This window comes from Aphanomyces invadans (genome assembly GCF_000520115.1).
Source record: "Aphanomyces invadans strain NJM9701 unplaced genomic scaffold supercont1.2, whole genome shotgun sequence".
Classification (NCBI taxonomy): domain Eukaryota; phylum Oomycota; class Saprolegniomycetes; order Saprolegniales; family Verrucalvaceae; genus Aphanomyces; species Aphanomyces invadans.
In genome coordinates this window covers 1,384,460-1,407,741 of record NW_008580147.1, presented here as the reverse complement: position 1 = coordinate 1,407,741, position 23,282 = coordinate 1,384,460, and the positions used below count along the sequence as shown (strand labels likewise).

General features: G+C 54.6%; 13 protein-coding genes across 16 annotated transcripts; 8 read left to right on the top strand and 5 right to left on the bottom strand.

The window, feature by feature from the left end:
- The first annotated feature begins 56 nt into the window (after positions 1–56).
- H310_01294 lies at positions 57–3,396 on the top strand. Of its 2 annotated transcripts, XM_008864361.1 has the most exons (18): positions 57–175; positions 222–612; positions 675–833; positions 901–920; positions 977–1,072; positions 1,120–1,205; positions 1,254–1,412; positions 1,461–1,547; positions 1,598–1,686; positions 1,740–1,770; positions 1,830–1,852; positions 1,898–1,983; positions 2,035–2,091; positions 2,142–2,165; positions 2,230–2,316; positions 2,384–2,551; positions 2,605–2,716; positions 2,775–3,396. In XM_008864361.1, exons 1-18 carry the CDS (start codon positions 68–70, stop codon positions 3,377–3,379), a joined length of 2,388 nt encoding a protein of 795 aa, XP_008862583.1. In that variant the 5' UTR covers positions 57–67; the 3' UTR covers positions 3,380–3,396. The 2 variants fall into 2 exon arrangements, with proteins under 2 accessions (XP_008862583.1, XP_008862584.1); XM_008864362.1 differs by having other exon boundaries at positions 110–175; positions 2,384–2,716.
- Positions 3,397–3,450: 54 nt separating this feature from the next.
- Positions 3,451–7,698, top strand: H310_01293 (hypothetical protein). 3 transcript variants are annotated; one of them, XM_008864358.1, is made up of 20 exons: positions 3,451–3,835; positions 3,897–4,191; positions 4,244–4,402; positions 4,455–4,474; positions 4,525–4,611; positions 4,653–4,738; positions 4,791–4,916; positions 4,964–5,050; positions 5,103–5,194; positions 5,239–5,269; positions 5,315–5,337; positions 5,390–5,475; positions 5,523–5,579; positions 5,627–5,650; positions 5,698–5,784; positions 5,838–6,005; positions 6,052–6,163; positions 6,210–6,412; positions 6,464–6,731; positions 6,786–7,696. In XM_008864358.1, the coding sequence occupies exons 1-20, from the start codon at positions 3,470–3,472 to the stop codon at positions 7,154–7,156; spliced, it is 2,748 nt and encodes a 915-aa protein (XP_008862580.1). In that variant the 5' UTR covers positions 3,451–3,469; the 3' UTR covers positions 7,157–7,696. The 3 variants fall into 3 exon arrangements, with proteins under 3 accessions (XP_008862580.1, XP_008862582.1, XP_008862581.1); XM_008864360.1 differs by having other exon boundaries at positions 6,052–6,412; positions 6,786–7,698; XM_008864359.1 differs by having other exon boundaries at positions 5,315–5,475.
- On the bottom strand, positions 7,133–7,704 carry H310_01292 (hypothetical protein). Its single transcript, XM_008864357.1, has one exon. The coding sequence runs from the start codon at positions 7,677–7,679 to the stop codon at positions 7,215–7,217; it is 465 nt and encodes a 154-aa protein (XP_008862579.1). The 5' UTR covers positions 7,680–7,704; the 3' UTR covers positions 7,133–7,214.
- A 119-nt stretch (positions 7,705–7,823) lies between these two features.
- H310_01291 (hypothetical protein) lies at positions 7,824–8,863 on the top strand. Its single transcript, XM_008864356.1, has 6 exons — positions 7,824–7,906; positions 7,951–8,080; positions 8,134–8,222; positions 8,270–8,396; positions 8,447–8,550; positions 8,612–8,863. The coding sequence occupies exons 1-6, from the start codon at positions 7,853–7,855 to the stop codon at positions 8,786–8,788; spliced, it is 681 nt and encodes a 226-aa protein (XP_008862578.1). The 5' UTR covers positions 7,824–7,852; the 3' UTR covers positions 8,789–8,863.
- H310_01290 (hypothetical protein) lies at positions 8,745–9,412 on the bottom strand. The gene has a single exon (XM_008864355.1). The coding sequence runs from the start codon at positions 9,320–9,322 to the stop codon at positions 8,981–8,983; it is 342 nt and encodes a 113-aa protein (XP_008862577.1). The 5' UTR covers positions 9,323–9,412; the 3' UTR covers positions 8,745–8,980.
- Positions 9,413–9,533: 121 nt separating this feature from the next.
- On the top strand, positions 9,534–10,435 carry H310_01289 (hypothetical protein). Its single transcript, XM_008864354.1, has 2 exons — positions 9,534–9,644; positions 9,875–10,435. Exons 1-2 carry the CDS (start codon positions 9,633–9,635, stop codon positions 10,235–10,237), a joined length of 375 nt encoding a protein of 124 aa, XP_008862576.1. The 5' UTR covers positions 9,534–9,632; the 3' UTR covers positions 10,238–10,435.
- Positions 10,436–10,572: 137 nt separating this feature from the next.
- H310_01288 (hypothetical protein) lies at positions 10,573–11,781 on the top strand. The gene has a single exon (XM_008864353.1). It carries the CDS (start codon positions 11,061–11,063, stop codon positions 11,364–11,366), a length of 306 nt encoding a protein of 101 aa, XP_008862575.1. The 5' UTR covers positions 10,573–11,060; the 3' UTR covers positions 11,367–11,781.
- Positions 11,782–12,555: 774 nt separating this feature from the next.
- On the top strand, positions 12,556–14,253 carry H310_01287 (hypothetical protein). The gene has a single exon (XM_008864352.1). The coding sequence runs from the start codon at positions 12,602–12,604 to the stop codon at positions 14,189–14,191; it is 1,590 nt and encodes a 529-aa protein (XP_008862574.1). The 5' UTR covers positions 12,556–12,601; the 3' UTR covers positions 14,192–14,253.
- Positions 14,254–14,463: 210 nt separating this feature from the next.
- H310_01286 (hypothetical protein) lies at positions 14,464–15,622 on the bottom strand. The gene has a single exon (XM_008864351.1). The coding sequence runs from the start codon at positions 15,430–15,432 to the stop codon at positions 15,022–15,024; it is 411 nt and encodes a 136-aa protein (XP_008862573.1). The 5' UTR covers positions 15,433–15,622; the 3' UTR covers positions 14,464–15,021.
- Positions 15,623–15,748: 126 nt separating this feature from the next.
- On the top strand, positions 15,749–16,877 carry H310_01285 (hypothetical protein; the record flags this gene model as incomplete). The annotated part of the gene is made up of 4 exons (XM_008864350.1): positions 15,749–15,802; positions 15,853–16,356; positions 16,406–16,632; positions 16,666–16,877. Exons 1-4 carry the CDS (start codon positions 15,756–15,758, stop codon positions 16,875–16,877), a joined length of 990 nt encoding a protein of 329 aa, XP_008862572.1. The 5' UTR covers positions 15,749–15,755.
- A 337-nt stretch (positions 16,878–17,214) lies between these two features.
- On the top strand, positions 17,215–17,843 carry H310_01284 (hypothetical protein). Its single transcript, XM_008864349.1, has one exon. It carries the CDS (start codon positions 17,263–17,265, stop codon positions 17,569–17,571), a length of 309 nt encoding a protein of 102 aa, XP_008862571.1. The 5' UTR covers positions 17,215–17,262; the 3' UTR covers positions 17,572–17,843.
- Positions 17,235–21,880, bottom strand: H310_01283 (hypothetical protein). Its single transcript, XM_008864348.1, has 18 exons — positions 21,814–21,880; positions 21,556–21,751; positions 21,405–21,499; positions 21,217–21,365; positions 21,093–21,161; positions 20,866–21,043; positions 20,549–20,816; positions 20,018–20,493; positions 19,870–19,964; positions 19,644–19,821; positions 19,254–19,574; positions 18,954–19,205; positions 18,723–18,899; positions 18,563–18,679; positions 18,469–18,510; positions 18,059–18,409; positions 17,942–18,013; positions 17,235–17,888 (listed from the first exon to the last, which is right to left on the bottom strand). Exons 2-18 carry the CDS (start codon positions 21,728–21,730, stop codon positions 17,736–17,738), a joined length of 3,168 nt encoding a protein of 1,055 aa, XP_008862570.1. The 5' UTR covers positions 21,731–21,751; positions 21,814–21,880; the 3' UTR covers positions 17,235–17,735.
- A 277-nt stretch (positions 21,881–22,157) lies between these two features.
- H310_01282 (hypothetical protein) lies at positions 22,158–23,253 on the bottom strand. Its single transcript, XM_008864347.1, has 2 exons — positions 22,693–23,253; positions 22,158–22,629 (listed from the first exon to the last, which is right to left on the bottom strand). The coding sequence occupies exons 1-2, from the start codon at positions 23,218–23,220 to the stop codon at positions 22,189–22,191; spliced, it is 969 nt and encodes a 322-aa protein (XP_008862569.1). The 5' UTR covers positions 23,221–23,253; the 3' UTR covers positions 22,158–22,188.
- Between the last annotated feature and the right edge of the window lie 29 nt (positions 23,254–23,282).

The window sequence follows — 23,282 nt, the reverse complement described above, 5'->3', positions numbered from 1 at the left end:
GTGTTGTGTGCGTGGGTTTCGTAGGTGTAACGGCAATTGTGGCGTTTCAAATATTCAACAAAAGTGCATGCTGCCGAGTCGTGCCAAGTCCATGCCGAATGGCGGCTGGATGGAGTCACCGTCAGTGAATGGCACGAACCATGGTGGTATTGACGACAGCAGTCACCTCGACCACGTACGCATTCAACTCGTGCCATTTTGTTGATGGGTGTCGTTTGTAGATTGCGTCGCAGCTGACGATGCCCGAGGCCGACGGCGAAGCCCCAGTCGTGTCGGCGTACATGACACGGCAGGCCGAGCGCGCCGAGATCACAGGTCTTTCTCCGATGGAAGAAATGCGCCTCGCCCATGGCGAGTTGGCTGCAAAAGCCGCTAAGAAACGCAACTTGGACGATTTGCCCGTGGCGACGTCGTTCCATCTCAACCATTTCTTGCAAGTGCCCCCTGTAAAAAAAGTGCTCAAGCGCATGCAGACCAGTGTCACGGGCATGTCTGGCTCCAACATCTCGAGGCGAAGAGATGGCTTTCGAAATGCTCCGTCCGTCGTGTGCGAGGCCGAAGTGAAGCGTATCACACAAGAATTGGCAAACAATATCGACGACATGACGGCTGGTATGGCCACCTCATGTCCACAGCGCTGTGAGGACGGCCCTTGACGAGGTTGGACATTCTAGAGCAAGCGATGAACTTTGTCCAGAGCGTCCAGCAGCGGGAAAACATCATCAAAATGCGCGTCGACGACTACGACGCCAAGCGCGTTCCGTGGTACCTCATCTCGCCCGCAAGCAAGTTTCGTGTTCGATGGGATATCCTGAGCGTCGTCCTCATCATTTGTACGTGGAGTCGCCCGCCCTTCCTTGTTGGTCATGGTGAACTGACCGTCGCGACGTGGTGTCGTAGACAACGGCTTTTACATTCCAGTACGTGATTGCAGCACAGGGAAACAACGGGAGCCCAGTGTGCCGCGTCGGTGTAGTTTTCGATCGCATTTGGACGCAACAACAGCATGCCTGTGCTCGAATTGTTGGATCGTTTTCAAGTGGGCTTTAGCGTGCTGTACTTCATGGATGTGGTGCGTGCTTCATGCATCGATCTGTTGTCCTCACGTTGGTGGCCAAGATCGTCAACTTTTTCTCGGCATACGAAGCCCGCGGACGCCTCGAAATCCGATGGAGTGCGATCGTCAAGCGATATCTCCAAACATGGTGTGAACCACGGCCAGCGTGATTCGTCATGGGCTGGTTGCGCACTAGGTTCTTCATTGACGTCCTGTCGGCAATGCCCGCGGAAGCCATCTACTTGGCGTGCCTTCCTTACACGTCCGAGCCGGACGCACGGCTGAACAAGTACTTTAAGTTCCTCCGCATCATCAAGCTGACCCGCATGCTCGGGTTTACTCACATCTTGAATCGGTGTGTTGGCTCGACCTCGATCTCCGACTGACTCGGCGTATCCCCCAGGGTCGAGTACGCGCTTCTGATCAAATCCAACCAGAGCGGACTCATGAAGTTCTTTCTCCTGGTCTGTCTGACGTCGCACTGGTTCAGGTGTGCATTGCCGTCGATGGCGACGACTCACCAGAGCATGCATGGTGCAGCTGCTTCTTCTTCTTCATTTCGGACACCGTCCCTGGAGGCTGGGTCGACAGGCATCACTTGCAGCACATGCCAATCTACGATCAATATGGTAGGACCAACTCACTGCATGCGTCCGCCGACCTCACGCTCTTCGTCTCGCAGTGAACGCGTTCTACTGGTCCATCATGACCATGTACGTCGATTCTGCTCGTCGCTCTTCCACGGCTGTGCTAATCCTTCGCATGACGACAGGACGACGGTCGGCTACGGCGATGGTGACGTCGACGCATTTGACGGGATGCCCGCTGATATGACTCTAGTGACGGGGCAAAACACACACGAGCGAGGCTTCAGCATATTTGCCATGGTCGTGGGGGCATGGATTTTTGCCTACGGCATTACGAATGTACTCGGCACCCGCGATCGTCGTGCTCTCGATTCAATCGGCCAGTCGTAGGTCGTTGCGACGGTGGCCAACTTGAACCCGAACGACACCGAGTTTCAACACAAAATGGTATACGATAGCCTCTTTTCGAAGTCACTCTGACGGGGTTGTGCTTGCAGGATGGCATCAACAACTTTATGGAGGTAGCGGCTACTGACCCGAACCGATTCCTCCCTCGCAGCGGCATCGTGATGCATTTGATCGTAGCGGCGCGATTTGCCCATGGAATTGCGGTCTGAAATTCGCGAGTTCTTTTTGAATTCGAGACTGTCGACGGAAAACAAGCTTAAGAACGTACGGTCGCCGCTCGTTCGTTCGCATCTTGTCTGAACGGGCTCATACGACGTGGACGGATGCGTAGGAAAGCAAGATCTTGAGTGAGCTCTCGGCGCTCCTCCGGTCGAAAATTGCCCTCGCGATCAACGACTCAGTCTTGAACAAGATGCCGTTCTTTGAAGGCGCAGACCATAACTTCCTCATGGAGCTCGCGTTGTCGATGAAGATGGTATGCTTTCCACCCCACGAAGAGGTACGCCGTTTGCTCAAGCGCCGCCAATCGCTCACAACGTCGCGATGGTGCAGGTGATTGTCGAAGGCGAAATCGGCCAAGAAATGTTTTTTATTTTTCGCGGGGCTGTCGAAGTGATGAAGGACGGCGAACAGATTGCAGTACTTGGGGAACAGCAGTACTTTGGTAAAATGCGCCATCGACCGTCCGCTCCCGCGGTGACGTCATGGACATGGGATTGTAGGCGAAATGGCCATCATGAACACCAATTGCACACGCCTCGCCACGATCCGCACGCTCTGCTTTTGTGAACTCCGCATGCTGACACGGCAAAAGTTTCTTGTGGCGCTGTCACATTTTCCATCGATGCGGAAGCGAATAGCTCGCATCATCCATCGACGACAAACCACACATGACCAAGAGATGGTGCGGCGCAAGTCGGCCGACCTGACCGGACCTCAAATGCCGACGTCGACGTCCAGCCTGAAGAAGCTTCCACGGGGTGGCCTCATTCGACAGGGGTCGGCCAACCCGACCGTCATGGAGAACTTGGCGGCTTCGATGGTTCAGAGCTCTCGCAGTTTGCTCGAAAAGAAAGGCCCAGACATCTTTACGCTCGAGCCGGACAATATTGTGGGCTCGACCATGCAGCGCATCTCGCAGATGAACGTCGTGCCCAACGGGCGGAGCGACGATGTCCTTGCTGACGATGCGCCGGCGGACAGCGACATGCGCCAGATTATTCAAGCATTGCTTGACCAGCAAGAAGCGCTTCTGGCAGAAGTTACCAAGCTCGAAGACAAAGTCCGAGCCCTTACCCGCAGCACACCCGATTCAGACCTTATTTAACTCGAATTTGATGACGACTTTGTCAGTTTCAACCGTTACACGCCATGAAACGGCGCACCAGTTGTCCGACTCTCACAGGCAGTGCATTCGATGCGGTCCCGGCTGCGCTCGAAACCAACTGCGCGGACCAAGAAGGTCAGCGCCCGGTGCAGCGATGGGCGGAACCACGATTTTCTCGCAGACGACGAGGTCAGCAAGGTGCACGTGGCGCCCCTGCCCATGCACGTGGAGGAGAATCGAACGACTGTCGCAGATGGCGACAATCTCGATGAAATCGATCAAGAGGAAGCTATGATTGCTGAAGGGCTTGTGTCGACGTCGACGACGCGCGCCCCGCAACAGCAATCAGCTTACATGACTCGCCACTTCAATAGCGCTCATGTCATGGGGCTGTCGCCCATCGAAGAAATGAAGCTTGCCCAGGGTGAATTCCAAGCCAGGGCTGCCACCAGCATGGTACAACGCCCCCATGAAGAACAAACGTCGTATGAGTGGTGTTGAATCGCCGTTTTTGTAGCGCAGTGCCGGGCCAGCAGAACTCATGAGCGTCGCGTCGGTTGCGTCGTCGATGGTCAGTATTATCCACCCTGACAGCAACAACTCGGAGAGCAAAGGCGCCAAGGACGCCGGGCCAGTTCGACGAACGTCCGCCGTACAGGCCCTCTTGACCAAGTTCCACCCGTTGGGGGCCGACAAGCCCGCAGGACCACACATTCGCCACATTCACCAGAACACGGTCGACCGACTTCCAGAAGACGACATCCGTCGGCTATCGGCGACGTTCCGCAAGGACGTCGAGGCCATGACTCCCCGTACGTCATGCGCTTTGGTGGCAATGCTATCGTTGACGCCCGAGATCGTTAGAGCAAGCACTTAGCTTTGTCGAAGATGCAGTGAAGACAGAAAACATCATCAAGCAAAAAGCCAACGACCGCCGCGTGAAGAAGCTCCCGTGGTACCTCATTCACCCCATGGGGCCGTTCCGCCGGCGATGGGACATTGTTAGCCTTTGCTTGCTTTTGTGTAAGTGGCTGACCACCAGTCCCGTCGACTACCCGCTAACATCTCGAACTAGACACGGCCACTTGCACGCCGGTACGACATTTTCAAGTTGCTTTAAGAGGAGTCGCGATGGTCCATTGTAGCTGCAACTGAGCTTCCCTACGCATTTGGACATGGCGCTGCTAACGAAGCTGGACCTGTTCGTCGATTGCTTCTTTCTCATGGATGTGGTAAGGGAACTCCACATTGCCCATCTTACGACGCATCATAGTGTCTCAACTGCGTCTCGACCTACGAAGTTCGTGGCCGCTTCGAGCGGCAATTGCCGCGCATCATGATGCGATACCTTCGATCGTGGTACACGGACCGCTTGCTGGAACAACTCCCCGTCCAGATGGCGGCCACGTAGGCTCTTCATGGACCTGGTCGCGTCGTTCCCATACAACATCGTCACCTTGTACATTGCAAACGTTGACGACGGCCTCCGCCTCTTCAAGCTCCTGCTCCTGACTCGGTTCCTTCGCATATTAACGCGGTGCGCGACGATCGCTCGCGAGATCTTGTTCACGCTGTCCTCTCTAGACTCGAGTACTCGCTGCTGGTCAAGTCGACTGTGAGCGGCCTCGTCAAGTTTTTCATCCTTGTCATGATGACATCGCACTTTTTCAGGCACCACATTCTCGTGAGACGACGAATATTCATGTCGGTATTGCATGAATAGTTGCGGGTTTTACAGACTGTCGGTGCCAAACCAAGTCGACGGATGGGTCGCCAGACACAGCCTCGGGAATCGAACCCTCTACGACAAATATGGTCCGTTTCCCTCGCGGCGATGTGGCTCTTACTACTGGGGACAGTCACGTGCTTTTACTGGAGCATCATGACCATGTACGCGACCCATCGTCCACTTTGCGAGTTGTGACGACTGGATAGGACGACGGTGGGGTATGGCGATGGTACGTTGCGTGGGCAGCGAGGGCGGCAAGCATATCAGGTCGTGTGCCGTAGTGACGGGTCAAACAACGCCCGAGCGGCTGTGGAGCATCTTTGCCATGGTGAACGGCGCTTGGATCTTTGGCTATGGCATCACAAATGTACGTCCGCTTCCTTGGATCGCGCGACATTGACGTTGTGCATGTAGGTTGTGTCGATGGTGAGCAACTTGAACATGGCGGACACGCAGTTTCAGCGAAAGATGGTGCGTGCTGCATCGAGAAACCGCGGAGGGACTCATCGCACTTGTAGGACTTTGTGAACAAGTACATGGACGTACGTGCCCCATGCAGCCCATGGCCGTGGGATGTAATGGATGGCAGGTGCGAGATTTGCCGTTGGAACTGCGGGCAGAAATCCGCGAGTTCTATTTCAACACGCGCATCACGGTCGACTCCAAGCTCAAAAACGTACGTTGAACGATCGGGTCCTTCCCACAACTCCACCCATCGACAACATGCAGGAGAGCAAGATCTTGAGCGAAATGTCGGCGTTGCTACGGTCCAAGGTCGCGCTCGCGATCAACGACTCGGTGCTGAACAAGATGCCGTTCTTCGAAGGCGCGGACCACAACTTTCTCATGGAGCTCGCCTTGTCCATGAAGATGGTGTGCATGCCACCGCACGAGGAGGTACATGCGGTCTTGTTGTTGATACCATCCATATCCTGTCGTCCAGGTTATCATCGAAGGCGAGATTGGCGAAGAAATGTTTTTCATCTTTCGCGGTGCAGTCGAAGTGTTGAAAGTGGGCATCCAAGTTGCTGTGCTCGGCGAGAAACAATACTTTGGTAAAACCCACCCGCACGATCGTGTGTGACGGGGTGACGGCGGCAGGGGAAATGGCAATCTTGAATGAAAACTGCCTCCGCACAGCGACCGTCATGACACTATGCTTTTGCGAGCTGCGCATGCTCACGCGAGAAAAATTCCTCTTGGCGTTGACGCATTACCCCAGCATGCGTCAAAAAATCGCCAAGATCATCCACCGCCGCAACCAGGCTGTCGCGAGGGTCGCCAAGGCTGCCAACGGTCGACGGGTGCGCGCTGGCAACAGGGCGATCACGGCAAGCTCACCATCGTTCGTGTAGCTATCGACGTCGACGGACAAAGTGCTGAAGAAAAAGCACGTGCATCGAGACCCCAAGCTCGACCCGATCTCGTCGGAAAAATCGTACGCAGAGTCGCGGCATGACTCTTCCAGGAATGCCGACGACGACGTATCTCAAAGTGGCGCGGGGGACGGCGGTGCAGCCACCACTGAAGACCAACCCGCAGCGACGACTGCATCCATCGAGACGCCACAACCACCGTACGGGGAAGACGATGGCAGCGGCAGGCTAACCGCGGACTTGGCGGGTACGTCGGCATGCGTTCGCATCACAATTCTAATCGAGGGAATCTATGCGGCAGACACAAGCGGCCAAGTCACCGGCACTACCATGGGTCGGATCTCATTCTGCCAGCAATCAGCCGAGCCAGGCGATGCCGCGCGCCTACAGATCCTGGAGCTGTACCAAAGCCAAGAAGAATTGGTCAGCCACGTCCTACACGTCCAAAACAAGTGGATGCAGCTTGAGTCCCAGATGCGGCAGATGCAACAGGAGCTACAATTCTACCGAGCGACCTACGGCACGACCACCCGGGATGCCGCGATGGGAGAACAGCAGGAGCGAGCCCCGCCGGAGACGACAGCGATCGTGCGTGCCGTAGCGGCGGGAGAAGTCGTGGCAACAGCTTCGGCGGCGTACAACATGGACTGCCAGGAAGAGGAACAATACTAGTCGCATGACGAGGGAGCAGTAGGACTAGTAAGTTGGCTATTTATCTGCGACGACTCGCTCACAGCATGTTGTTCGAACCGTCGGGGATCGTGACGGTGATACCATCCATCTCAGGAGTGGCTTTGATTTGGCACCCGAGTCGCGACGTGTCAGTGAGGCCCCACGCCATGTCGAGCATGTCTTCTTCCTCTTCCGTAATTGGCGGTAGCGTCGCGTAGACGGCCGGTTCAAACACGCAGTGGCAAGTAGAGCAAGCGAGCTCTCCGCCGCATGCTCCCTCCAGCTCGATGTCATTGTTGTGGGCGATTTCGAGAAATGTTTCACCGATGGCCGCCGTCACTTCCTTCTTGGCTCCATCCGCTTCGACAAACGTGACGCGAATCTTGTCCGAGAACAATCGACTTGCAAAAGGCAAGGCGCTGTGGATGTGCGGTGGCTTCAACGACTTCCATGCCGTCGTGGACGGACGGGTCGCCGCGCGCATGGCCGACGACACCACGCTGCGAAGGGCCGAGGACATCATCACAGCTGGCTGGTGTGAGTTTGGCGTTGACAAATTCCATGATGTGCCCTGTTAAGTCCGACAATCTGTTATGTGCGCTAGGAACCGTACATTAAACGGCTTACTTAATCGGGTAGAGTGACCGGAGTGAACCGCGGTTCACGCTGCGGATCCTGCGAAACGACACAGTGGGCATGGCGGAAGCAAAGGACGGCAGCGACAACGAGCTCGAGCAGCTTCAGTTCAAGGTCGGTCGACTGCTTCGGCTCGCAAACGTCATGTTTATGAACAGGTGATCATCTTGGGTGATGGGGCTGTTGGGAAGACTTCCATTGCGATGCGTCACACGGAGGATTCGTTCTCAAACGTGTACAAGCAAACGATTGGACTCGACTTCTATCTCAAGCGCCTGTCGCTTCCAGGTACATGTGTGCATGCATGGGGGCAAGCTTGCCCTTACATCATGTTGTGGCAGGCGACGTCCAAGTGGCGCTGCAAATATGGGACATTGGCGGGCAATCGATTGGGGGCAAGATGCTCAAAAACTACATCTTTGGCGCTCATGTTTGTAGTCCCGGACGCTCTTCATTCCACGTTGACGACTCCTCTAGGCCGTGCTCCTTGTATACGACATTACAAACTACGAAAGCTTTCAGAACTTAGAGGACTGGCTTCGACTGGTCCAGCGCACGTTTGGCGAGTCCAAGTTGCCTTACATTGGCTTGTGTGGGAACAAATGTACGTCCACAACCGGCGATCCAGCGGCCGTCACAGGGGTATTGCCGTAGCCGACTTGAACCATCTCCGCACGGTGAAGGCCGCGAAGCACAAACAGTTCGCCGACGAGAACGACATGAAGAGCTACTTGCTGTCGGCCAAGACTGGCGATCAAGTGCAGTGAATCACCGACTTTTTCTGCCCCCAGGTCGACCTTACTCAAGTGTCCAACCTAGGTGAACTCGACGTTCTTTCAACTTGCAGCCGACTTGGCCGGCGTGATCGTGACCCGCCCCGAGGTCGAGGTCACGTCGCCCGCTGTTAAAGCCACGATTATCAACCACGAGCAGAACGACCCAGACGTGAAGGCTCCAGACATGCGCAAGCAGTCGAAAGGGTGTTTGATTCAGTGAGGGTCGTATCGTGAGCAACTCTTAACACGGGGAGAAGAGATGATTGCGCTACGGCTACATCATTGTGTTACTCAATCACCTGCACAATATTTGGACGAAGTGCCTATATTCTGATGGCGCGGCCAACACAATGTTGGAGAGAGGAGCATCGAGCCCAGTCGCTGGAGAATGACTGCATGGCACGCATGGCGCTTAGTAGTCCGATCCGCCGCCGAACATGTCCATGCCACCGCCAAGGTCAGCTTCTTCTTCTTCTTCCTTCTTTTCTTCCTTCTTGCCAGCGGCAGGGGCGTCAGCAGCACCCGCAGCAGCGGCAGCAGGGGCGGCAGCGCCACCGCCGCCGAACTTGGCGAGCTTGGACGAGCCGGCCGCGATGATTTCGTCGATCGACTTGTCAGCGATGTCTTCGAAGAGCTTTTCGAGGCGCTCCGCGTCGACTTCGACGCCAGCGGACTTCAACACGTTCTTGACATCGGCGGGCTTGACGTCTTCCTTGGCGAGGGCAACCAACAAATAAGCAGCAACGTAGCGCATCTTCTTGAATCAAATTAAGGTAATAGCCCAGAAACAAGAATGATCCATCGCCCACCGCCGCGCTCCTATCCAATCATCCACTCGAAGGCGTCCACGTACGACAAATTGGCGAAAATAGCCAAATTCGCCCATACAAATTCACGCGTTTTTCACGTAAATTTTACCTCGATGCCACTCGATGCTCCAATCTTTACCTTTGTTTCGGTATACGCACAGGGGTAGGGGCCACCAGATTTGTTGGTGCACAAGCGCCAGCGCCACCACGACCACTTGGGCCATCATTCTCAAACTTTGCTGTTGATCCAGAACCATGGCCCCCGCTGTAAGTTGAATGCTGCCGTTGAAGCAAGCTAGCTGCAGAGTTCTCTTCTCTGCTCGGGCTTTAGACTGCACTACCGACATGAACCATCCACGCTCTCTCCGCGTCCGAGAATGCGGAGGGAATGGACGTGTCTACCAGAGTCTAGGACCGAGTGGAGACGACGAACGCCTGCAGCAGCACTGTGCTTTGGCAAGTGCGCGCACGGTGTTGACCGTTTGTCTTGCTTGTAGAACAAGAAGACCCAAGCCGGCAAGAAGACTGTGTTGAAGTTCACCATCGACGCCACCATCCCTGTGGATGACCAAGTGTTGGACGTGGCCTCGTTTGAAAAGTTTTTGCACGACCGCATCAAGGTGAACGGGAAGACCGGTGTCTTGGGCGATGTGATCACCATCACCCGCGAAAAGACCAAGTTGCACATCGCCGCGCAAGCTCCTTTCTCCAAGCGCTACTTGAAGTACTTGACCAAGAAGTACTTGAAGAAGCAGCAATTGCGCGACTACCTCCACGTGATCGCTTCCGACAAGTCGACCTACGAATTGCGTTACTTCAACATCCACAACGCCAAGGACGACGATGCTGACGAAGAATAAGCGCCTTCTTGACTGTGGTTAGCGGAGCAGCTATGAAACCTTTCAATAACCAAAGCAGGGTTCCAGCAGCATTGATGCTCGTATTATTTATCTCTGCCTTCGTGTTGACTTGAATTCCTCCGTCGCGAACTCGGGTCGGGAGACATCCAGCGCAGGACAATAACGCTCATTTTAAAATTACAATACCATGAAGTCGCTGCCGAGTTTTCTTAGCCTGTGAGTAGTCCAAGGCAATGCTTGCATGCGTGGCCCCTTCCTTCGTTGACTCGCAGAGTGCCATGGCTCCTCGACCACTCAAACCTCCCCTGACGGGAGTACGACCGAATCGCCTCAGTCGTATCTTGTGCACAAAGTACGGTCTTCCGTCGCCCGGACCCTCGAAGTACAATTGCGGGACGGCGACATGCTCTCGCGTAGGCGGTGATGACGGTGGCTATGTTGTCGACGGCTACAAATACCACAACTGGCTGGGAAACACTCGTCGAATGTACCGATCAACGAATGCCGTGGACTTAGAAAGAGTATATGTGCGTACACAAGTACGTCACGAATAAATACTACTTGTCCACGAGCCAAGGATCACAGTACTTGCCGCCGCAATACACGGCATCACACAATCGTCGCCTTCCGTTGGACGACATACCAGCAAGAGTACGTCTTTGCTATTTGGCCGCAGCTGCTTTGCCGCTGTTGGCCTTCGCCTTGGGGTGGCTAGAGGGCCGTCTCCCCAAGCGAGCGCGCTCGCCGTATTCCTTGATGCCGTAGTAGTCATCGCTAAGAGATTGTTGATGGTCTTCCGCAGCGACCTTTGAAGTTTTGGTTGATGAGGAATTCAATGAAGAAGGCGCAGCGGGTTGTGGAGCCGACAAGCTCTGAAATGGCTGTCGGTGACCGCTGTGCGGGGCCAGGAGGACGTCGCTATACGACCGGCCGAACGACTTTACGTTCTTGGACTCATCGTCATTCCATTCCTCCTGCACGACAACCCAATCCACAGAGGCCACAGACGATATATCGTCATCTGCATCGTGGAAGCTCCATTCGTCATCGTCGTCACCTTCTGTGTCGGAGTTTCCAGTTGTGGCAACGGTCACTTCAGCCCCTGTGGTTGCCGGCAACAACCCGCTGAGAATCTCTGCGGTGCCACAAATGTCGTAGTTTTTCGCAATGAATACGTCTTGGACAACCAACGGGTCGACTTCAGGAAAGGCGTTCATGAGCATGCTCAAGTTGGACTCCGACTCTTCCTCGCTGAAGGCAGCCGACGTTTGTTGTGCCATGGTTTGGATCGATTCATGATGAACGGACATGCCGTAGTCGTAGTTGTAACTTCCGCCGTAAGCATCCATCATTTCATCCTGGTAGTCTAGCGAGGTCAATCGGGCAAACGATTGCACGCTGCTCCGCTTCGTGCGTGGGTTGGACGAGGCGAACTTGGAGCCTCGGATCGACATGACTTCTACAGACATGAGAAAGAAGAGGTGATAACTTTGGCGACCGCAATTGCGAAATGGATCCGCGCCGACGGCGGCGCCGCCACGTACCTCGCCTGGGCGCAAGTTTGTATTCTGTTGGGCGAATGCCGAGACCTTCCATACAGACGCGGAACGAGCTGACTTCTCGACTCGGATTGGTTAAAATTAGGTATGACGCACTTTGATTGGTGGACACATATCCAAGTAGAGTGCTGGTACATTCCCACCATCATTCACGACTGTTCTTGCTGCCTCTTCCGAGACGAAATCTATTTCGGACGGTGGCGGCAGGAAGAGTTGGGGGTAGTGTGGAGTGTGTGCTGATGCAGCTATGCCCCTGCGGTCTCTGTATGGGACGAATGCCAACGAACAGTCTTGATGACCCCACATGTGGAGCTGGGAACTCTGCTCCCTTTTACTTGACACAGCGTGCAATTAACTAGCAAAAGTTCGCTGATCGATCCCGCCCTGACGCACCCCTCATCCCCCACGACCAACACCTAATTCGCACACAGGACTGGAATGCAGTGGATCAACCAGGCACCATCATTGAGTGCCGATAGCGTGGTCCAAAGATGGAGGACATTTATCGGAGGGACACTTTGTGGGCACACATGCCCCAACCAAGGTGTAACGAAAGAAATGCAACCTACAAAGAAGCAAACATTTTCACCTGTGAACACTGGGATGCACATTGCCGCGGTCGATGAACTGCCGGCGTCCCCCTTTGAAGCCACTCCAGCCCAACCGGCCAGTCTGCGTGCAAACTTGCCTCAAGTGATTGCAAAACATCCGGATGTTCATATCCGGAGTGTTTCGAAGTCGTGTGATTGGGTGTGATGGAAAAAAACCGACGCCACCGCCGACGCAGGCCGAGGAGGAACGAAACATGATGATGTCGATCCCCGTACATGACACGTCGATCCCCGACGAAGCAGAGATGGAGAACTTGCCCTCCCCCTCAAGTGAATCCAGCGCGAGTTTGATCCCACTCGACGTTGCGACAGCAAGAAGTATCTACGGCCATGGCAAGAAGCTCGTCCCGACATTGTCCGTGCCGCTGTGGAACAAGGACACAAAATATTTGGGCCTCTACGCACTGCAAACCCTCCTTACCGTCATTGCTGTAGCCACCATCGAGCATCGAAGTATGGTCAAGGTAGCGGCCATTGCGAACCAGACGGCACCATCCCCACACCATGTCAACGACATGGCAGATCGCGGAGTGCCATACATCGGATATATGGTTCTTGTGGGTGCGCTGTACAGTTTGGTTTGGATCTGCGTGTTCTTCTACCTCCCCAAGGATATCTACATCCGATTCTCCACGATTTCGTCCTTCGTGGGGCTTGCGCCACTCGCGCTCGTCCTCGTGTTCAGTGGGTCCTGGGGTGGCTTCTTCCTTGGCCTGGGCGTGGCACTCATCGCGTTTTCCGACTTTGTGTGGACGCGAAAGAACAGGCTTGGGTTCGACTTTGTCGCGGTGGTGTTTGAATTGGTCGCGAAGGTGCTCCTTGATCTGCGCGGCGTCGTTGTCGCCGTCGTGGGCATCCTACTGCTCGGAACAATGTGGGCCTTCTGGTGCGGACAACTCTTAGCTGACGTCCGCGACGACGAAGGCTGGTCGTTCAACCTCCTCTGGCTGTTCTTTCACTTTTATTGGACGTCGCACCTTGTCCACACGTTGATTTCGCTGCTCGTGTCGGGCACTGTCATGTACTGGTACCACCACTGGGACAACTCGCACGATTCCCACCATGTGCTCGCCGATGCAGCGTCCGTCCCTGCGTCCCCACGCGCAGTGCTCGAGTCGAAGGTATCGTCTGTGGATCTGGACTCACGAACCGGCAGCGGCTCGAAGAGCAAAGTCGCGCCGGCACATGTGGTCGTGCTGCACTACATACGCATGTCCATCAGCCACGCTCTCGGTTCAGCTTGCCTTGCCGCCATCTTCTGCCCCATCGCGCATCTACTGTGGAATATCCTCCGCATGGCAAAGCGCGACGACTCGTACCGATGGCTCCGCGTCGTCGTGCGACCGTTCGCTTCGTCTATTGAAGCATTTATTCAACTATACCACAAGTACTCGCTGGTGTTCGTCGCTGGATTTGGACACTCGTTCGCGGGGTCTGCGGCGGACGCGTGGGCGCTCATGCAAGACCGAGGCATCGAAGCCATTGTTGACGACGACTTGTCCAGCCGCCTCCTGCTGTTTGTCGCAAATGGCTGTGCAGGAATGATGGGCACGCTGTGCAATCTTGTGCTCGTGGGCTCGCACTTGCGCGTGTACGGCACGATTGTGAGCTTTCTCGTGGGGTATTTCGTGTGCCAAGCCGCGACCACCATGATGAACATCACGGTCAAGACGCTCTTTGTGTGCTTTGCAGTCAACCCCGCGCGACTGAGCCGGCTGAATCCCATTATTTACCATCGATTTATGCGGTTGTCCGAGCTCAAGTCATTTGGGGAACGGCGATAAGTGAAAAATACACTGAACAACGCGTCGTCCAAGTTGAAAATGGCGTTGAGTGTGGACGAGAGTTCCCTCAGACTTGTAGGGAGCGCATGGGGTTGGCAACTTTAAAACCCTCGAGTGGCGTAGTAGCTGAAGGCACTCGGTGAGGTGGCCTCTCTGGAGGACTGGATGCGGCAAGAGTTTGATACGACAGGGGTTGCCCCATGGCACACGATACCCATCAAAGTCGGATCGACGAGCTGATGATGGTGCTGTTGCAAGGTAGAAAGAATATCCAGGCAAGCGAGCAAAGTATCAAACTTGTTACAGCACTACTTCGCTGTGGTGGTGGCTCTCTTAGACGGAAGTCAGCTTCGTGCAAGCCGTTGTAGGTACCCGACCAACGAGGCGTGCCAGTAGGCTGCTACCGCATCGACACTCGCGCCAACTCTGTTGAAAGTGCGGTACACATTAAATCAAGTAACATAGGCCGTTTCCACCAGGACTTGGGATGGAATCTGAATCTGGAGGGGACGCTGCGGGTGTTTGAACTTGTGCCTAGTTTGCGAACCACTAGCTTTTTTCGATCGTTGCTCACTTGAGTGACAGCATGGTCGAGCAGTAGTCGTACGCCGCCCATACCCGGACTGGATGAACCAACACCTGCCTCCGACGTTGAGCACCATGGTGCTAGTTCAGTTTGGGCAACTTGGAATCGCATGGATGTCTTGGATTTGTTAGGATCCGCGTCGAGACGGGCAAGCCCTCGTTCGAGGAACGGTGGAATGTCCCACACACGGCGTTCGCAGCATGACATGAGGATGCGGCTGCAGTTGCCGTGCACCGTACAAAGGCTATGAGTACGAAGCTTTGGCTGACATACGAAACAGGGAGAAAAATCCAGGCGTGAGCTTGGGCCAACTGGTGTGAAGTCGATGCCTGTGCTTCTCCGGGTGGATGGCTGCGCATGCGATGTCGTGGATGATGTTGTCCATGCATTTGCAGTTGGGCTGGAAACACCCAAGCATGGCTGAGTTGGCAGCCTTTAAATTGTGTCGACGGTCAGTATTGTGTGCCTCCTTCAAGGAGCGCCAGGCGAGAGTAACAAGCCGACTGGTCCCGAAGGTGAATGCTCTCAGGAGCGACGAACGCCCCACGGCGAGAAGTTGGTCGAAGGGGATGAACAAGGTTTCGTTTGGTGGGTTGACTGGACTGCGACTTGTGAGAGGCTGCCGAATAAAGCTAAGACGACGGGCCACCCGCATCGCGACGACCTCGATGGAAGTCAAACAGTTCAAACGCAAGAAGCTCAAGGAGCTGTAGGTAGAGGGTCCTACTGGCTTGAGTATTGTCGACGGAATGCCGATTTCAGTAGTTCAAAGTCGCGCGCCATCGCTCCAAGGCGGCAACAATTCCTTCGGCAACGACCATCCGATGAAAACACGCTTGTTGCGCAATGTGCATTCACTTCACAGAAGCAAAGAGGGATTCTTTTCCATAAAATTTCGAATTCATCATTTAAATTCCAAATAGATCATTCATTCTCAAACAGTCAAGACAGCGCATCGGATTGGTGGATTTCTCAACGATGCTTGTGCTGAGTCAAGATGCTGCGGGCCGATGGTGCGACGTGAGGTATGACCGCTACGTGTGCGTTCACCAAAACTAAGTGAGCGGCCTCGCAGGGTCGAAGATGCATGTAGCTTGCTCGCTCAAGTGTCCGAGCCTTCCACGCAGCTACAAATATCTTGCGTTGCGTTTCGTGTTCCAGTGACAACAACGCCCATTGTTGTACTCCTTCCCGTCCCCTCGTCGGCGTGCCTTGTGGCAGCCGGCACAAGTGTGTTTGAATTGGTTGCTGATATCCTGCATTGCTTTCCATGTACCCCTATGTTCATCGCGTTGGTCGTGCTCATGGATGCGTTTGAATGTATAGCGACCGTCAAACCGGTACAACGAACTACATTTGACAGCGACAGTGAAAGCGACGATGACAAAACGGACCGCTTAAAGAAGAAGCACAAACTTGCCACGAAAGACGGCGAGCCCACGACCTTGGGTGCGCCGCCCGACTACACCGCGGCGTGGGGTGCTGCCCGTGTACGCCTCGTTAGTGGAGAGGACCTACCGGCCACTCTGGCTCATCTAAGTTTCCCCAGTGACGTGATCTCGTCGCACACAATTTTGGAGTGCGTATTGATATGCCTCCTGGCTCATAGTCATCGTGGTGATGCTTAGGGATTCCTTCGTCGTGGCCGAGGTACCGCCGACGACAATTTCCACGGAAGGCATCCTCAATGCTGGATTTATCATGACGCACCCCATCGCGACCCCTGGCTTTCTCACATCCTTTGCGCAACGATGCATCGAAGATCAAGAGACGACCATCATGTGGAAGCAGTCGGTGGTCTCATTCAACGGGTGCCGAGAGCTGTCTGAACACGGCGCCGGGAAAACACCGCCAGGTGCGTTGAATTCCTCAAGGTGTTCCTTGACAGATATCGCAGAGATGCTGGACAACATTCGACGACGACACGCATCTGGCACGTTTACCAAGCTAGTTTTGCCAACCATGGCGTGGAGTGATGTCGTGGAAAAGTACGCCACCACCTATCCATGGATACGAGGCATCCACGGCGATCTTCGCATGCGCAAGATCATGCAAGTCTTGCCAACTGAACCAGTGTGCATTCGTTTGAATGGGAGCTGAGGTGTCATGTGAGGTTTGTGCTACCTATCAAATCTTCCGTTCCCTTGTCGAGCGCTCGGGCACTGGCTGGGCATTCTCGATGAGTTTTCAAACGAAAATCTCTTTGGGAGATCTTGAATATGGCCTCGCCGGTCGACGCGAAGCGGCGCATCCAACTCGATTTGTCCGATGGAACGATTCGAGTACCAATTGGCTAAAATACATGCAATTCAGCGTTTTGATTGGTCATATTTCGCCGAGCAAGTCGAAACGGCATAAACACGAGCGATATAAAGAGCTGGAGGTAGATTATTCCGTGAAATGATTGGACAAAATTCTTGGAATTTCAGTTTGGTGGTTTGTAGGCCACAAACGAAGGAACTGACTGGTCGTATTCCCAGAAACGATGGTGCTCGGACAAATCGCCAAGCTGTACCAGAAGAGCGTGGCGAAGCAGCTTCGTCAGCTCGGCCTTCGTTACGACGATGCCCTCGTCGAAACCGCTGAAGTCCAGCGTGCTGTCCACTGGCTCAACCGGGACCAGTCTTTGGCCCGCACCCGCCGTCTGTCTCGTGCCGCCGACTTGAGCTTCAAGCGCGCGTACTTGCCTGAAGAAATCCAAAACATCCAAGAGCCATTCAACTTTTACTTGCAAGACAAGGTGGCTGAAGCCACCGAATTGGCCGACGAACGCAACAAGTTGACCAAGTGGTAAGCGCGCCCGCGAGTAGAAGATATGCATGACAATTGGAACATTGTGACCACTGCTTGTTCCGCCGTCCAGGCGACCCGCCAAACACGAACACTCTAGATATTACGTCGGTGGGGGGAGTTTTACACGAATCTACATCTTGCCGTGGTTCCGCACGCCAGGATTTGTTAGTTGTCGCTGTTCTGAAGGCTCGTAAATATCTTGACATCCAAGTCCGCATCTCCTTGTAACATCGTCGACAGCGCAGTGCGGTGCGCCGGCGGGAGAGACATCTTGGTGAGTTCACGGGCGACAACGACTCGCACGTTCGGAACAGGGTCCTGGTGTCATCTGTGTGATCGAGTCGTTCCGATAATTGTACATGCACGCGCACCTTGCAAAACAATGATAGCACAGGGACGACCTCGCTCTCGATTTCCTCAGTGCTAAGCATGTGAGAGACAGCCTACGAACAGCGCGATCAAAACCAATTCCATTCTCAAGCACGTACAGCGTAGAAGTGGAGGCACGATATCCGCAGATGGTGATTGCCGTCGCGGGCCGTCGCTCCTACAAACGTGAATGTGGCGACTCTCCACGCGGCTTCGTTCGCATGGGACGTGGAGCTCTCCATCAGCGCCACCCACGCATCGTAGGCCAAACGACGGACTTGGTACACGCCGTCGGTGCTGAGCGTTTCCATGGCGGACTGGAAAATCTCCATGAACTCGTCGACACCGAGCCACCGAAGGAGGGGGGCAAAGTTGTATGCCAACGCAACGCGTAATTTCCACTCGGGCGCGTCGACAATGTGCACGAGGAGTGGCGCCAGGTGCTCGAGAAAGTGGGGCTTTCCCAGCGCCTAACCAAACGCGTGTCGTCAGCCACGACGGATTCGATCGGGACGAAAAAAATTCATACAAAGCCCAGCGAATCGAAATTTTCAAGAACTTCAATGAGGATCTAACGCAGACACGTGACGACAAGGGGTCGGCGGAGGGGGGAGTTGTTGTACATGCGTGTGGCCTGTATTTCGAAACAAGCGATCGAGAAATGGCAAGATGTCCGATATGATGAATTCGGGGACATCAGCAAGCAGAGTCGTCACACAGCATAGCTCCCTCGCCAATATCTACAAACCCGTGAGCCGAGCGAATCGGTCGAGATCGTCGCACGTGATGGACCGAATCGTACACGGCACTGCTGCCGTGGTTCTTGCAGTCGTGCATATCGGTCACAATCATGTCTTGAATAGCCGGCACGAGAAATTTGCACAAAATGTCCCGGCCAAACAAGGCCGCGACCGGTCGCACGTTGCGGCATGCGATTTTCTGAATCTCCAGTGGAGCTTCCTGACGTCACGATGCGTGAGATCACAGCCCTCGACAATTACTGAGATGTCGAACCTGCAGGAGGTTGGTAAACGCATCCAACAGCGTAAAGAGAATATGCGTCGAGTCTTCTGCCGTCGGGGACTCACCCGTTGCGTCAACAGTCATGCACCGCCTTCGAACTTCCGAGATGTTGCTCTCGGCCGACCCGCAGGCCGATTCGGTGGCCGCAGGATGCTCCTTTACGTCCGACATTACCAGGCAGGAACTGCTCGCGCGTCGGCTGAAGGAGTCCAACCGCGCGTTGTCGTACGCATCGGAGATGTCCTACATGGTCGTGTGGCTGAACTGTGCTTCTTCATCCACTCCACCCACCCGAACGTTAAGTTTCGCCAGAACGTCAACGAATTTTTCGGCCGCTGCCTTGCGAATCGAGTCGTTGCCGTCGTTGGCGAGACCGGCAAACACGACCGCGAGTCGTGTGCGCCAAAACGCCGTCATCGGTTGGTGGTGCGCCAGTTGCAAACACAAGTACAATGCATCCAGCCGCCCATCCGGCATGAGCGCCTTTGACAGCACTTCGATCAACGGGACTATCCATCCCCAGTTTACGTCAATCGGCATCAGGTCAGCCACCATGGACGGTAAATACTGCCGCGCGGCACACGACACAGACGGGTCAATGTCTGTGCTCAACTGTACAGCACAAAACATGCAGAACGTCCGCGTCAGAGGTGCACGAACAAAGTCGTCGAGCTACGTTACCTCGGCAAACATGATGCCTGCTTCCAGCATTTGGTGTCGCCACCGCAGATCTTCCATGTCGACCAGCATCACCCTCCTCCTGTCGTGGTGGTCGTGTCCCCTTGCGAGCATTTTCTTGTGGATCCGCTGGATGAACTCTGCCAGGAGGCCAATGGACGCCAGGCGCACAATCGATTTGCTGGAGCACCACCCTCTTAAGACGTGAGAAACACTCAGGAAAACGTACGCGCTGGTCTTCATTCGGTTGATAAGCGGCGCAGCGTACAACAACACAGCGTTCAGGGGGAGAATTTTGACGAGTTCACGGAATGACCACGTTGTCTAGCGCAAGAGAGTTGGGAATGATTTGAATGGGATGGGAGGGGTCGGCATGCCTCACGGTGCACGAGTTTGTCGTCGACGAAGCAGCATGTAAACAACGCGATGCAAGTGAACTGGATGACGACTGGTCCGAGGACACATGCTTGGCGAAAGCGGCTCTTGAGCGTCTTGATAAGACGGACCATGTCCGCCGCACTTGGACTCCGCGTGGCGGCGAGAAAAGGAAGCATCGCATTTCGTGTTGCGTTGCCCAGAGCAGCTAACCCACAAGTGTCGACGACGTCCGCGAGGCCAAGCGGGACGAGCATGGCCTCATGGACGGTCAGAAAGAGTTGGCGGAGCTGCTCTGTGGCTTTCGCCATGTGAAACACCGACAGGGATGCCGTCATGAGCAAGCGCTCGGTCTCAATGATCACTGAGTCTTGGTTGCTAGAGTCCAGCAAGTCCAGCGTTAGCGGGAGGCGGTAATGCGGACTTCCAGCGATAAACTCGGTGAGGGCTTCAAATCCCATGAACGGCACGCGTGTTCCTGCAAGTTGGCTTAGCCATCCAGGTTGATGCAGAGGAATCATGCAAACGCAGACCGTTCACGGCGACGATGTAGCTGCCGCGGGAGATGCCGCAATGCTGGCCATATCCCTTGGATTCCGTGACAAACACCATGTCAAACACCCGCCTGCATTTGATTCCACACCGACTCCAGTCGGCGATACTGCCCGTATTGTGCAACGTCACTTGGTACAAGTCCCCCACAAGGTTCTCCTGAAAGTGCAGCGATACATACAACGACTCCGACGTCGTTGTCAAACGCGTCCACAGCTGATGCACACTTGTTACGTTCACGTCATCCACCTACCGCATATTGCATATTCAATCGGAGTAAAGACACAGTGTATCGAACATGAACGATGCGAAAGCCTGGTCGAATGCCGGCGACGGCGGCGGCACTGTGGGGTTGGACTTCAGACACCACAACGCTTGATTCAGCCACGTGAACAAATCGTAGCATGGAAAAAACGTCCTGGCGTAGAAAAAGGAGCGACATGGACGTCGAAGTGTACTTTGGTGGACTCAACGCCCTACGCAGTCGGAATCGTGACGACGCCACCACGAGCACAACATCCGCACCACGAAACTCGCTCAAACACGCGGACGCCGTGGCGGTCGGCACGACATCCAACGGTGGCGTGGACGTGACTACGTATGGCAGCCATGACAGGTGAATCATGCAGGTCAACAGAGCTCTCCGTACTGGATACGCAAGTACACGTCCAAATCGACGATGCGCACGCACATACCACATGCAGTGGCATGCGAACTTGAGCCGGCTTTGATGCAAGGCAACACCAGATGAAATCCTGGCGCCAACATCCCCAAGATGGAGTGTTCGACAATGCCGTGCTACAGCAGCGATGAGATGGATTTGGAAGCACAAGGAACCTCCAAGCGAACGGATAGGTGAAGCAGATTGGTCTCCAGGGATCTGGGGGTCCATAATGTAAATGCGGCCGGCGGTGCGTCAAGGAGGGCGGTTTCTTTGTACGCCTCAGAGTCAGTCCCAAGAGTACAGGATGAATGGAAACGATGGTACCCGCGTCGTTGTGGCATGTGAGGTCATGGCGAAAATACCTCCATGCTGTATTCAGGTCCACGGGCTCTTGGAAGGCTTCGGGAGTGTGGTGATGAGGACGAGACGACAGGGCTGGCATTGAATCTGTCACTCTTTGAGATTCCTGACTCGGTCCGAAGAGATCGAGCAAGCCCATGTGCGGTACAGCGAAGAGAGCCTGCGTTCACGTCACCATGACAGTCTCAGTGCACGTATCCGTCAATGCCATTCGACTCGTACCTATCGCTTCAAGGTGGATGGCCGTCGCAGGAAAACAGTCGTGGTGCCCGCCGTCGTTGATTTTTTTGCACCCGCATCGCACTCGATATATTCATAGACTAATAAATAATTCCTCATTTAAATAATAATGTGCATTTTCAGCAAAACGACCGAGGAACATTTTTCATAATGCAACTACTTTTTCACTTTTTCATAAAAATTGGGTAATCCTTAGAGGCAGACACAGTTTATATCACTCATTGAGGAAGTAAGGGGGACGGCTATGCCGGCACTCTTTGGTTCGCGGCAAGCCGACGACGTCTATTGAGATGAAGGCATCACAGTTCCTAGGAGAAGTGAGAGCAGGATGTTTGCAGAAATTGCGTGTTGATCAAGTTAGGAAAAGTTGGCGAGGGCAGGAGCATGCAGCAACATCGACGGCGGATATGCCTCGGGTGCTTTGGGATTGTACATTGACAGCCACTCCTTGAGAGCTGCGCGGCAGGCGTCCTTATCGCTGTACGATGCAACAACCAAACCGCGTTCTTCGCATGCGAACACAAGTTCGTCCAACGATAGGGCGTCGACGACGCCATCCTGGAGCAACAAGTGGTCGTCCACGGTTATTTCAGTCGCGCGCTTTTCCAGGCGCTGCACGACGCTGGATTTTGGGAGGTACTTGTACACCTTGACAAAGGGAGAGGCCGACGTGGCTTGGACGAGCAGGTTCAAGTGAATCGTCGACAGTGACTTCAACGCGGCGGGGGAGGTAAATAAGTCTCGGAACTCCGGCAACGTTTTTGGGTCCATCTTCTCCTTACCGTCGTTACCGGTATCCTATGGGTCATGCGCATGAGTCAATGGCGAAGACGAGTTCGTATGCATCGTTTGGTCATGTACCGTAGTGTAGGAAGCAGCAGCATCCCTGAGGAATGTGTTTGTCGTATCGAGGGACGCGACCAGTTGAGAAATGTCTTTGTAAAATGCTTCCTTTTGACGCACGTCTTGCTCAAAGAATTGCACCTTTTGCGCGGGGGTCCAGAACTGCCACGGCAGGGCCACCTTCGGGTAGTAATACCCCAGGACTGGAGCAAAGTACCCGACGATCGGCACGGCGAACGCGATCAAGAGAGGGAGTGACTTGAGCAGGTCACGAGGCGCTTGTCGCAACACGAACATCTCGCGACGGGTCAGTACTATCCCAGGCGTCGCTTGCAGCTTGGAGCGACTTGCCCACGCCTCGCGATTTTCCCTGATGAGCTCCTTGGCGCCAAACGTGAACGGATCCAACACGTTCTTCTTGAGTCTCTGAAAGGCAGACAAAGACTCTGTTGACATGGCTGCATGTGCGTAGCAAGGTCTCAGGTACATGACGCCATGAACACGGACTAGCGCGCCGGAACGGCTCCTCCCCACCACACTCAGCATGGCAAATGATTCGGATGCTAGCTTCTCGCCCCCCCACCTCAATTTCAGCGATCAGCATTCCC